The sequence below is a fragment of the Erpetoichthys calabaricus genome, chromosome 11 (genome assembly GCF_900747795.2).
Source record: "Erpetoichthys calabaricus chromosome 11, fErpCal1.3, whole genome shotgun sequence".
Classification (NCBI taxonomy): domain Eukaryota; kingdom Metazoa; phylum Chordata; class Cladistia; order Polypteriformes; family Polypteridae; genus Erpetoichthys; species Erpetoichthys calabaricus.
Window position 1 is genome coordinate 144,719,479 of NC_041404.2, and position 14,185 is coordinate 144,733,663.

Genomic DNA, 14,185 nt, shown 5'->3' on the forward strand with positions numbered 1-14,185 from the left:
GCAAAAAAAGGATTTGCCTAAAATGCAGTCCACGACAACAAGTGCAGTCTATAAACCAGAAGAAGAATCCAATTACCAAAGTCAAAAATAATAAAAAAACCAAAAAACAGTAGATCTATACAGGACATAATACTTGCATGAATCTCCACTATAAATGAATGATCTCCTGCTCCTGAGCCTTCTCAGCAGAATTATCTAGCCAGCGGGAGGGGTTATGAGTTGTGATGTCAGGGTGAAAAATAATAAAAAAAAAAGAAAGCAGAAGATCTGTACAGGAGGTAATATTTGCATGAATCTCCACTATAAATGAATGACCCCCTGCTCCTGAGCCTTCTCGGCAGAATTATCTAGCTGGAGGGAGGGGTTATGAGTTGTGATGTCAGGGTGACCCTGCCTCCTAGGGCTCCACCTACAAGGAACAATGAACATAAGCACATTTAAAGATACAGAATGCAATAATCAAATGACTTAAAAACTTGAAAAACAACAAAAATAACCATAAGATACTCAAAACGTGTATTAGTCCATAACGTTGACTCTTTGGCACTCTGAGCAATTCGTGACACTTGCTTATATTTCAGGTGTTGCGGTCTGCAGTTGTAGAAAAATGGATGGCACTTTAAAAGCAAGGCAGAAATTTGAAATCAAAGGCTTTGGACTGGTAGTGCAAGGCACTATATACAGAATACTGTTGGCATTAGTCATTTCTTTTCTTTGTGAGTAATAAAAGATGCTGTACGCAATAAACATTGATGGTCTTGGTCTCCATTTTGTGAACATGTGAAAAGCACTACAGGCAGTCCCTGGGTTACGTACGAGATAGGGACTGTAGGTTTGTACTTAAGTTAAATTTGTATGCAAGTCTGAACAGGTCCATTATTTTAATAAATGCTATTGTTGACCGACTATAACCAAGTGCTCTGCCAATGAATGATGGAGTTTCACCTCTCTCTGACCTTTTTTATTATTTCTACTTTATTTTCAATGGTGATGGTTTTTCTCTTCTTTACTGTATCACCAGCACTTGCATCAGATTTGTGTTTCAAAGACATTCTTGAAGGGTGAAGACAAAAGGTTAAGATGAGCTCTTCTGCACAGCACTGTACACGTTATCAGAGCAGGAAGGCACCAGTCGTCAACACGTCTGGTGTACTGACGAGAGACAACTTCCTGCTATGTGCGTAACAGTACAAGCAGGCTTGCTATTGAGAATGAATGGGAGCAGTGCGGGGGGGTTCATCACCAGCCCACCTCATAGTCACCTCCACTACGGTATGCTGTAGAACGAACACGGTGCGGCCAAATGCGGGTAGTGAATCACTCAACCCCAATTCAACAGGCAGCCATCTGAGGCACACTACAATGCTACCCCCGCTGGCCTGTTCAGCCACAACTGGGTCACCGCTTGCAGCATTACCAGCCGTGTGTGCTGGGCGGGCAGTGAAACGCCCCCCTCCGCTCCATCCAGCCTGCGTCTAGTCAGGAGCAGTAGCTGTGGTGGCATAGTGGGCGGGCAGCGAGCCATCGTCCTGCACACGAGCGATAGCTGTGGCCCCGGTGATTATGGACCATGGGTCACCGCTTGATGCTGGGAGCCACCTGAGGAACAGTACACTGCGTGAGTAGCGAAATCGACCACCTCCAGCCACCACTTGCAGCATCCCCAGGCTGAAGATGACGGAGTGGCAGTTACTGAGGCGCATGCGTCGCAGCTGTGTCCTCATTCGTAAGTCGTAGGTCAGGTGTCCGTAACCTGGGGACTACCTGTATATGCAAAAACAAAATATATTGCTGGTTTTGAGCCCTAAAATTGTGAGCAGTGAAAGGTGCCCAATGCACCTCACACTGGCATTCTCCACACTGAGACCACCTAGTGCCCCTACCTGCGCGTCCTGGCTGATTACCAGCTAACTCATAGACACCTCTTGTATTTTTGTGTCTACGCCCGGGGGTTGGTGGTTTAGAGAAAGAAGGAGAAAAGCCAGGATGTAATGGAGCAGCCAGCATTAGCCACAACTCGGTCTGACTGTGTAGGCCACAATGTTTATATTATTTATGCTGTTCGGTTTGGTAAGAAATAAATAAATGTTTTTTATTTATTGCATCCCATTTGGAATTGCATGGTTGCATTTTTTTTTCTCTCCATGCAGCTCATGTGCCCTCCTGGGGTGCTGTTTCTGCTCCTCTTTTCTGGGCCCTCCTCCTTACATTATTTTTTTTTTTTTAGTTGGGGGGGTGGGGGGTTGTTGTGAAGATACCTGTTAATTAACAATGGATAATCGCACCACAAACCCTTAGGCTTGACAGTGAGAGGATTCTGTGTAGGATTATCACGCTCATGATTGAAAGCTACTTAGCTTTATTAGGTAGACCCCTAAAGGGGGTGAAGCAGCACATCCTGTTGTGCCACCACAGGCTGGACCCTCGCGTATGGACGTGTCTACCATTACTGGGTCTGGCTGGCATTATCTAAAGGACCTCATTTATTGGGTGCCTTTGTGCAGGCTGGCAGAAGCTAGAATGGCCTTCCTAGTGGAACCTGAATGTGAGCCAACGTGCACTAAGGGGGGCTTGGGCCGTTTGCTGGGTTTGGACTTGTTTACAGCAAAAGGTAATCAATGATGATTGACCAAACAGAAGCCCCCATTTCTGTCAATGTATGTCTTCTGTTCTCACCGAGTGGCTGATTTTCCACTTGCTGATTTATAAAGAATCATGGGGAACCAAATCTGAAGGATGGTGGGAATATTGTGTTAAAGTGTAATAAATTTTATGCATTTTGGGGGCTTGGATGAATCCAAGGAAGGAAGGATTTTGTTGTCTCATTAGGCCGTCCAGCATAATCTGTGTGAATAAAATTGTGACATCTTCTTTTCAACTTCATTTGTCAATTTTGCACGCTATGGACCCCACCACAATCCACAGAGTGTATCCTGTCCATTTGTGTCTCTCTGTCTGTCTGCCTGTCTTTCCATTTGATTCTCTGGTCTGTTTGTCTGCCTCTCTTTCCATCTGTCTGCCTAACGGCCATCCATCCTGCCTGTTTGTCTCTCTGGTGTGTCTGCTTGCCTGTCCCTCCGTTTGTCTGGCTCATTTATTGTCTGTTTGTCTCTTAGGTTTGTGGGTCTGTCTGTGTATACGTTTGTTTGTTTGTTTGACTGTTCGACGATCATGTCAAAATGACTGAACTGATTTTCACCAAATTTTGCATTTTGATTGCCTTTGATGGGGGTGGTGGTCCCCCTTTTTAAGAAGGGTGACCGGAGGATGTGCTCCAACTATAGGGGGGATCACACTCCTCAGCCTCCCTGGTAAGGTCTATTCAGGGGTGCTGGAGAAGAGAGTTTGGTCGATGGTCGAATCTCGGATTCAAGAGGAACAATGTGGGTTCCGTCCCGTATGTGGAACACTGGACCAGCTCTACACTCTGGCCGGGATCCTGGAGGGGGCATGGGAGTTTGCCCAACCAGTCCACATGTGTTTTGTGGATTTGGAGAAGGCATTTGACCGTGTCCCTCGAAGTGTGCTCCAAGAGTATGGGGTACAAGGCTCCTTGTTACGAGCCATCCAGTCCCTGTGCAGGAGGAGCAGGAGCTTGGTCCGCATTGCCGGTAATAAGTCGAACTCGTTTCCCTTTGAGGTTAGACTCCGCCAGGGTTGCCCTTTGTCAGCGATTCTGTTCATAAGTTATATGGACAGAATTTCTAGGTACAGCCAAAGAGCGTAGAGGGTCTGGTTCGGTGACCTCAAAATCTCGTCTCTGCTATTTGCGGATGACGTGGTTCTGTTGGCTTCATCGGACAGTGACCTCCAGCTCTCACTGGAGCGAAAGATGACTGCAGCAATGTACAGAGACATCCTGGATGAAGACCTGCTCCAGAGCGCTCTTGACCTCAGACTGGGGTGACAATTCATCTTTCAGCAGGACAACGACCCTAAGCACACAGCCAAGATATCAAAGGAGTGGCTTCAGGACAACTCTGTGAATGTCCTTGAGTGGCCCAGCCAGAGCCCAGACTTGAATCTGATTGAACATCTCTGGAGAGATCTTAAAATGGCTGTGCACCGACGTTTCCCATCCAACCTGATGGAGCTTGAGAGGTGCTGCAAAGAGGAATGGGCCAAACTGGCCAAGGATAGGTGTGCCAAGCTTGTGGCATATTCAACAAGACTTGAGGCTGTATTTGCTGCCAAAGGTGCATCGACAAAGTATTGAGCAAAGGCTGTGAATACTTATGGACATGGGATTTCTCAGTTTTTTTATTTTTAATAAATTTGCAAAAACCTCAAGTAAACTTTTTTCACGTTGTCATTATGGGGTGTTGTGTGTAGAATTCTGAGGAAAAAAATGAATTGAATCCATTTTGGAATAAGGCTGTAACATAACAAAATGTGGAAAAAGTGATGCCCTGGGAATACTTTCTGGATGCACTGTAATTTAAAAACGTAATAAGAATCTGAAGATCTAACAACATCACGTTAAAGTTCGATAAATTCTGAAAAGAATGATACCAAACATATATAGGTAGGTTTTAAAATAAGCCGATTTAAAGCGTGACATAAAATCATTGCACTTTTAGGTTTAGGATTTTATATATAGAGAGTCGATTTTAAAGTTACAGCTAGGCCAGTGGAGTCTGGCTAACACTTTAAAATGCATTTGAATGGGAGAAAACAGTTGGAAACTTAAGGGCCGATTTCACACAAATGTTAGAGAGAGGGGCTGGGATTATATGCTGATACAGCGTGTTGCCATACCAACCACACGACAGACCACCTGGAATGGGACCAGAGTGCAGCGGGTGACACCTCAGGTTTTTTTTTTTTTTTTTAACCATGGCTGGAGTGCCAGTCTTGCCACCAACCCCCAAGTGTTCCTTGCAGGTTGTAGGGCCTACTTGCAAGGCTGGGTGCAGATTAACGTCATACCCAGGATAGAGCGATTGCAGGTTAAATGGCCCAACGGGGTGGAGTCACTTCTGGCATTAATGGGATTCGAACCAGCAACCTTCCAATTGCCAGCCCTAACAAATGTTAGAATTTTCTTTTTTTGGCTGCTTAAGAGTCAGAGATGCGTGTTTTGGAGAGCAGGACTTTTAGGGGCCTTTAACTCTCGATTTGATGTTATTTTGGACGAAATTGGTGCATGAGATGGTCGAGCTTATTGGGCTTGTCTGGCCTGTTCTCTTCACAGTTATTCTAATCAAGTGCAGGGACCAAACCCTGAATTAGGAAATGAGTTTGAGTAGCTGCCGCTAGGAACCCCCTTGACAGAGACTGAAAACATATATGGAGATGGAGAGAAACATGATTGGTCCACACTGCACTCTTCTGCACCCATCAGATCTCGTGATGCTACCCTCACTACACAGGTGTTATGGAAATGGAGTAATGTGTCCATCAGTCTGGACTTCTGTATTTTATTTCATTCTTGTTTAGGTGCCAGTGAGTGGCTCGGTGATGCGTGGTGTTTGCAGTTGTAAATATGAATTTCACTGTCCTCTGTGCCCTGACATCATCACTGATGTTTGTAATCCTCCTCTCACTTTAGTTACACCAAATGAAAGCCTCATAGGTGGCGTAAGTGCAGCCTGATGGAAACATCTGAACCTTGCAGGCTCCGTTCAGTACCACACCAAACTGACACACCTGCTTGTCTTTCTCTCCCACTGGCAGATTTTGACTTCAGCGTCCCCGGATCCATGAAACTGCATAACCTCATCTCCAAGCTGAAGAAGTGGATCAAGATCCTGGAGGCAAAGACTAAGCAGTTGCCCAAATTCTTCCTGATTGAAGAAAAATGTCGTTTTCTGAGCAACTTCTCCGCCCAGACTGCCGAGGTCGAGATCCCAGGCGAGTTTCTTATGCCTAAACCCACCCATTACTACATCAAAATTGCCAGGTAAGTGAAGCGGGTGAAATTTTGATTAATGTTTTTGACAATAACTTGCTAAAGTAGCATGTGATTTCCAAGATATGATATTTGAAATATTATAATGACATAAATGGGCAGCACGGTGGCACAGTGGGTAGCGCTGCTGCCTCTCAGTTAGCAGACCCGGGTTCGCTTCCCGGTTCCTCATTGCATGGCATTTGCATGTTCTCCCCGTGTCTGCGTGGGTTTCCTCCCACAGTCCAAAGGCATGCAGGTTCGGTTCATTGGCAATTCTAAATTATGTCTAGTGTGTGCTTGGTGTGTGTGCCCTGTGGTGGGCTTGCGCCCTGCCAGGGGTTTGTCTCCTGCCTTGCGCCCTGTGTTGGCTGCTCAGGGGGGTTAGCTCAGGAAGGTGTTCTAATAAAACAGTAGGCCTACATGTACGCTTCTGTGTATGTGGAGTGGTAAAATATTGATTTTGTTCTGGATCTGGTAATATAGGGATATTTCATGATTTTTATGGGGATCTCTCTGAATGAATCCGAAACAAATCTCAGAAACAAATAGTTTTTTTTTTATAACCTCCTCTTTGCTCGATCAGCTGCTGCTGCTGTGCCATGTGCTCTGCATCTCGCACGGAGCTTTGAACATTTAAAAGCCTGTACAGCAGCTCTCCTACTCTTTATGTCTTTTATTTCTGGCCCTGGGCGCGGTTAAATCTCTTAGCACAAAGTCTCGTCTCACGGGATGTGAGTTCTTGATACTTTTTAGTTTATAATTTAAAAATGGAATAAGAATCTGAAAATCTAACAACATCACATTAAAGCTCGATAAATTCTGAAAAGAATGATACCAAACATAAGCCGATTTAAAGCGTGACAAAAAATGTGACATAAAAAGTCACATAAAATCATTGCACAAAATTCTTGCACTTTTAGGCTTAGGATTTTATATATATATATATATATATATATATATATATATATATATATATATATGTAGATCTATCTATCTATCTATCTATCTATCTATCTATCTATCTATCTATCTATCTATCTATCAATCAAGGCCTGAACAGTAGGCATGAGTTGTCCCCCACCAAGCTGGGTATTCCACTTATGTTCCTTTCTCACCATAAGTGTGTATGTTAGGTGGATTAGTGTGTGGGTGATTGTCGGTGTGTACCCCATAATGGACTGGCACACTGTGTTTAGAGAGAAGGTGGCCAGTGTTGTGGAGTAAACATAAGGGGGTTGGCAGATTGAGGTGCTGCTTCTTAGGAAACATTAAAACGCACGTGATGTGTAAGTGGAGCACAGCAGAAGCTGAATGTACTCCCTAATCAAAGCATTGCATAATTATAACAAGCAACAGGCGCCAGGATGTTTATGTGATTTGAAATTTCCTCTCAGGGTGTGCTCACACTGGCAATTCGTTCCGTGCCCGAGCAAGTTTGCCCACATGTAACCCCAACAAAGTCTAGTGTGTTTGACTAGTGTGATCACTCCATGCCGGACCAATGGTACCGTTCCCTGGGCCGCTAGGAAAAGGTGCTCCCACACACGGTTCAGAGTAGCAATTGGGAACAGTGTGATCGCTAAACATGCCCGAGCACTGAAAGCAGACATGACGTCAATGACTTGCAATTCTCATTTCATTCAATACCATTTGAGTTAAAAACAGAGTTTTGTTCTCACCTTACACATGAACGTGAAGTGTAGTTGGCAAGAAAAGCTGCAAATTCCTCCCTTAGCATCATTTGTCTCCGTAAAAATCTTCTCGGACATGCAGCACGATTAACAGCAAAGCGCCGCACTGCACGCTGAATAAATCTGTACGAGGGCAGAGCGTCATCAGGCCCTACACGACTCCAAAACCACCACAAAATAAGGAAAATCATTTGGACACGCATGTTGTCACTCCGTGTTCGGGTCTTGTTCACACGGTGATGACGAAAGCGGGCCCGTGTGTGTGTGTGTGTGTGTGTGTGCAGGACAATGGGAGAGTCGGTTGGGCGGGGTACAGAAACACACGTGTGTCTAGTGTGAGTGCACCCTGACCTTCAGTACTGGCCAAACTCTTACGGACTCCACAAATGAGTGCATCTCTTTTTTGACGTAACTGTTAGGCTTTTCCGTTTATGTCTACTTCTGCTCCAAACCAACTCTACTGTATAACACATTGAAATAATCCGGTGCAATACTCCACAGCACATTGTCCGTCAATCCCTGTTGTATCTTTCAGGTTCATGCCAAGAGTGGAAATTGTCCAGAAGCACAACACTGCTGCACGTCGGCTTTACATCCGAGGGCACAACGGCAAGATCTACCCGTACCTGGTGATGAACGACGCCTGCCTGACGGAGTCCCGCCGGGAAGAGCGAGTGCTTCAGCTCCTGCGTCTCCTTAATCCTTGCTTGGAGAAGAGAAAGGAGACCACCAAGAGACACCTTTTTTTCACCGGTAAGCAAGTCTGTCGCTGGATCCTTTTTTTGTTTCGGCCGTTTTCATTTTAACTGAGCCATTTACCCCCACGTCCCCTCAGGGTGCACACCTGGGCGCTACCAAAGCAGTATTTCTGTCCCCTACGGTTATGGCGAAGTGTCCTCCTTGCTCACGTTGGAGGGTCATACTCTGATTTCTCGATGCCACTTTCTGATTCTGACTCTGACAAGAGGCCTAATTTTTGAATTGCTAAGGTCACATTGGCCGCGAATATCCTGTAGGAGGAAAGCTTTTTTTTTTTTTTTTTTTTAATAAGTCTAGAGCACGCATTTCAAATTGAGGTCAGAATTTGTCAGCACGCTGTTAGCCTCTACCAAGGAGACTTGAATAATCTACAAAATTGCATCTCGAGGATAAGAGACCCCTGTGGGGAGTGGAGGCCAGGCATACAACACTAGGCGAAGATGAAGTGATGAGATGCTAATCATCCCCAGTGATATCATCTTATCAAGCTTGTGCCGCCAAAAGTCAGGAGTCCAAGAGGAAAGAGGCCTCTACAGATAATTGACGAGGAGGAGAAAGGAAAGACACCCAAGATCCTTGGAATCGATGAATGGAAAGACTCTCCCAGCACACTGACTGCAGACCGACCAGGGGGCCGAGGTCTCCAGGACTCTAAATGTGTCCGACTTTGTTTGTCGTTACCATCTGGTATGAGGATGTGGATGAGGCTCAATTTTCTTCAGCTAAACAGATCCAAAACAGAAGCCATCTTAGTTGGCACATCACACCATCTCTGCTCTTCTACCATCACCAGTATCACTTTCGCTGGCCAAAACATCCCCCTTTCCACATCTGTCACCAATTTGGGTGTTAAAATGGACCCTCAACTCACCTTTGACACCCACATCAAACACCTCTGTAAGTCTTCTTTCTACCACCTCAAGAACATCGCTAAACTCTGCCCAACTCTCACCCTGGCAGATGCAGAGAAGCTCGTCCATGCCTTTGTCTCCTCCAAGCTGGATTACTGTAATGCGCTCCTCATCGGGATTCCTGGCAAGAGTATCCAGAGACTCCAGTATATTCAGAATAGCGCTGCCAGGATCCTGATAAGGGTGCGAAAGCATGACCGTATCACCCCAATCCTGAAAAACCTTCACTGGCTCCCTGTCCCACTCAGAATTGAGTACAAGGTTGTTCTCCTCACCCATCAGTGCATTTATGGACATGCCCCCCTTTACTTACAGGAACTCCTTACCCCTCATACCTCCTCACGCACCCTCCGCTCTGTACACACTAACACTCTCCAAGTCCCTAGAACCAAACTTCGCAGTATGGGTCACTGGGCTTTTTGATTGGTGGCACCGAGACTGTGGAACGCCCTCCCTGACTACCTGAGAGCCCCACAGTCGACTGATGCTTTTAAAAGGAATCTAAAAACTCATCTTTTTAGAAAGACATTCTGTTAAAGTATAAATAGATTTTCTTGTTTTATTATTTTATTTTTACTCTGTAGCACTTTGAGATTGCTAAAATATAAAGCGCAATATAAATAAAATTTATTATTATTACAGTAATCCCTCCTCCATCGCGGCGGTTGCGTTCCAGAACCCCCCGCGAAAGGTGAAAATCCACGAAGTAGAAACCATATGTTCATATGATTCTTTTTATATATTTTAAGCCCTTATAAACTCTCCCACACTATTATAAACACTTCCCGCACAATTATACAGCATAAACCCTTTGTATTCTCTTAGATATTAGGTAAGATTCGTTGAAATTATGTATGTAAACACAGTTTACATACAGTAAAACCTAAATATTATTTTAAAGATATCGAGCATCTCCGATATCACATATGTTACAGCCATTACGACAGACAGGCCACCAGCAATAAATACGTACAATGCAAGAAAAATTGTATACAGTAAAATGTGTGTACAGTGACGCTAAACTATGTACATGTAATAAGTACTGCACGTAGATAATTAATTATGGTTACTCACCAACAATGACACGACGACTTGTCCGATAACGATGAGTTTAATTTTACTACACAACAAAGGAGAGCGTTACAGCTCATCTAAAGGAGCCTCTTCAGGCGACTGTGTAGCACCGCCGTTGTTGTTCTTCCAGCACTCTTCAATAATAATAATAATAATAATTCATTACATTTATATAGCGCTTTTCTCAGTACTCAAAGCGCTATCCACACAGGGAGGAACCGGGAAGCGAACCCACAATCTTCCACAGTCTCCTTACTGCAAAGCAGCAGCACTGCCACTGCGCCACTCCAAATTCCTAAAGCAGATTCCATCCAGACTACTGCCTTATCACGTCCACTTGCAACTCGTTTTGCACCCTGGTTAAAGGACACTGCGGCCGTAGATCTTATATGCTTTTCCTCCTTTTTAAATAAAAAGAATCGTGGACTCATTGATGCTGTAATGGTGTCCTGCAGCGGTGTAGCTGTTCTCTTCCTTCAACATATCCAAAACTTTTACCTTTTCTGCAATCATTTGCATCTTCTGTTGGCGCTTGGACACGGCCCCTGAAGCAGGAGCAGGAGCACGTTAATGCTGAATGAGTGAGATGAGACTTCCTGGTTAATGCAGCACTCCGTCGCTGAGCCAATCAGCAGCACACAGGAACTTAACTGCGTGCTCTGATTGGGTAGCTTGTCAGCCATCCGCCAATAGCATCTCTTGTATGAAATCAACTGGGCAAACCAACTGAGGAAGCACATACCAGAAGTAAAAAGACCCATTGTCCGCAGAAACCCGCGAAGCAGCGAAAAATCCACATTATATATTTAGATATGCTTACATATAAAATCCGCGATAGAGTGAAGCCGCGAAAGTCGAAGCGCAATATAGCGAGGGATTACTGTATTATTATTATAATCTGTGTACCCCCAGAGGTTTCTTTTTCCCTATTTATGCTGCTGATGGGAGTTTTTATTTTCCTCTCCTTTGTTGTCAACTGGCCGTAGCTTAACGAAAATGTGAAAGGGACAGATATTGTTAAGAATTGCTTTTTATTTGTACACATTATGTAATTAGTACAGTCACCCCTTCATATTTGTGAGGGTTAGGGGTGGAAGACCCCCCACAATTGTCAAAATTTGCGAGTAATACTTGCCCGTAAATGTGATTGGGCGGGATTGTGGTTAACCAGTGCCGTCACCCCCCTGCCCCTCACCTTAGTGCAGTGATTGCTACTTAGCGGTGTGGTGAGTGCTCAGCGTCACCAGGGGTTGGATGCACAGATAAAAAGGAGAGGGGCAGGTAAGGAAAATTGAGCAGGCATTTCACTTGTTGAAGACTAAACTTCAGACAGACAAACAGCAACTGAAAGCCGCTTCAATAAAGGCCTGGCAGAGCATTAAAAAGGAGGAAACCCAGCATCTGGTGATGTCCAGGAGTTCAGGACTTCAGGCTGTCATTGCCAGCAAAGGGTTTTCAACCAAGTATTAGAAATAAACATTTGATTTCCAGTTCTTTAATTTGTCCGATTACTTTTGAGCCCCTGAAATGAAGGGATTGTGTTCAAAAAATGCTTTAGTTGCCTCACGTCATTTTGTTCACCCCACTGAATTAAAGCTGAAAGTCTGCACTTCAACTGCATCGGAGTTGTTTCACTAGACACAAGTCGACTTCGTGACACTGAGTTGAGGACGGGGTCTCCATTTCTCGTGGTGGCTTTCACACCTTATCTGGCAGCTTAACTCCTTCCTTCTGAACTGCCCACTTGTGTCTAACTTGGTGTTCCATTTTGGTTTCCAGTTCCCCGTGTCGTGGCGGTGTCACCCCAAATGCGGCTGGTGGAAGACAACCCATCTTCACTGTCTCTGGTGGAAATCTACAAGCAGCGCTGCACCAAGAAGGGCATTGAGCACGACAACCCCATCTCCAGATACTACGACAGGCTGGCGACTGTCCAGGCCCGGGGGGCACAGGCAAGCCACCAGGTACAGTGTGTTAGGGTTTAGCCAGGACTCTGTCCCCAGATTGGGCATCTTTATCTTTTTGATGATCTGTGTTAGTGACTGTGTCATTATGAATGTAGTTTTACTTATTTATGTTGATAGTACGTTAGGAAGTAACAGTGGCGTCACAAAGTCTTCGGACCCCTTCACTTTTTCCACATTTTGTTATGTTGCCGCCCTGTGGAAGATTACTCCTGCCAAACATAATCCAATTGTCCATCCACTGCAGGTCCTTCGCGATGTTCTCAAGGAGGTGCAGAGCAACATGGTGCCCCGCAGCATGCTGAAGGAGTGGGCGTTACACACCTTCCCTAATGCCACTGACTACTGGACTTTCCGTAAGATGTTCACCGTGCAGCTGGCGCATATTGGCCTGGCAGAGTTCGTGTTCCATTTGAACCGGCTGAACCCAGAAATGCTACAGATTGCCCAGGTGAGTGCCCAACATGTGTTTAAAACTATACACACGCTCGGAGTTGAGGAGCGACGACCCCTTTGGTCTGCAGAATGGAGCGCCACACTGGACATGTGAGTGTCGGAGGGTTGTGCTTGGCATGCTTTGTACTTTTGTGAAGGGCTTAGCACAAGTCACGATTGATGTTACTGACCGGTGGTGCTTTGTTTTGTGAAACCTTCAAGCCGTCCAAACGCTTAACCTTCCCTTCATGTTGGATTTCCTCTGCAGGACACGGGCAGGCTTAATGTGGCTTACTTCCGGTTTGACATCAATGATGCCACTGGAGACCTGGACGCCAATCGGCCCGTACCCTTCCGTCTGACACCCAACATCTCGGAGTTCCTAACCACCATTGGGGTGTCGGGGCCTTTGACAGCTTCCATGATTGCCGTGGCTCGCTGCTTCGCACAGCCCAACTTCAAGGTATGGAGACAAATAGAAGGACCACCGCTTGCTCCGTAGTCTGCGAGAGTCAGATGGCATTTTCTTTCCCCTATTCCTGTTACGTCCCTTACAACTGCTATGTAAAACCGTCTGTCTGCCCACTCCACTGCCTCATGCCACCTGCTCTTTTTTTTTTTTTTTATTTGTCTCCTCCACAGGTGGATGGCATTCTGAAGGCAGTCCTTCGGGATGAGATTATCGCCTGGCATAAGAAGACTCAGGAGGACACTTCCACACCTCTGTCGGCAGCCGGGCAGCCCGAGAACATGGACAGTCAACAGCTGGTCTCCTTGGTGCAGAAATCTGTCACGGCCATCATGACCAGACTTCACAGCCTGGCACAGTTTGAGGGGGGTGAGAGTAAAGTGAACACTTTAGTGGCTGCTGCCAACAGCCTTGATAACCTCTGTCGAATGGACCCGGCCTGGCACCCTTGGCTCTGAGTGGCCATTTGGCTTAATTTGGGACAGTTGGGCTTTAGGATGGTGACAGTCCAGCCTGGACTTCGACACTTGACATTTTAAGCGGACGATTTCTTTTATGTTCGGGTGTGCGTGCACCGTAGCAAGACTGGGGGGCTCTGGCCTCTTCGCAGACCTCGCCTTTTGGGTGGTCCGTGCCGTCTTTTTATATGAAGTAGCTTTTGCTGCTGTGACCGGTCAGATGCTTGCTCTAAACTTCTGAGGTTTGTGAGCGGCGGGCCGCAGGAATCAGGGCCTCGGCTTCCAGCGCCTGGCATTATTAAAACTATTTTAATATATTATGCTGGACCTTTGTGAGTGCCAAGAGGACTATGGGTAGTCGGTCCCTTGGTGTTGTGACCAGGCCAGGACTCTGGGAGTTCCTGGCGGACATTGTACTGCCCTTCACGCTGCCTCAATGGAGGGGACAGTTCAGTCTGTGAAGACCCTCGCCCTTTGGTTGTCATCATGAATTTTTTTTTTTTTTTTTTTAACTTATTTTCTATGTGCCAT

General features: G+C 45.7%; 1 protein-coding gene across 4 annotated transcripts in view; it reads left to right on the forward strand.

The window, feature by feature from the left end:
* Positions 1–13,971, forward strand: part of trrap (transformation/transcription domain-associated protein) — a 227,557-nt gene extending 213,586 nt beyond the window's left edge. For all 4 annotated transcript variants that reach the window (XM_051933670.1, XM_051933671.1, XM_051933672.1 and 1 more), the window contains 6 exons: positions 5,677–5,902; positions 8,120–8,337; positions 12,108–12,292; positions 12,540–12,743; positions 12,996–13,190; positions 13,370–13,971. In XM_051933670.1, the coding sequence (XP_051789630.1) occupies positions 5,677–5,902; positions 8,120–8,337; positions 12,108–12,292; positions 12,540–12,743; positions 12,996–13,190; positions 13,370–13,654 (1,313 nt within the window). In that variant the 3' untranslated portion in view covers positions 13,655–13,971. The remainder of the gene's footprint in view (positions 1–5,676; positions 5,903–8,119; positions 8,338–12,107; positions 12,293–12,539; positions 12,744–12,995; positions 13,191–13,369) is intronic.
* The last annotated feature ends 214 nt before the right edge of the window (positions 13,972–14,185 follow it).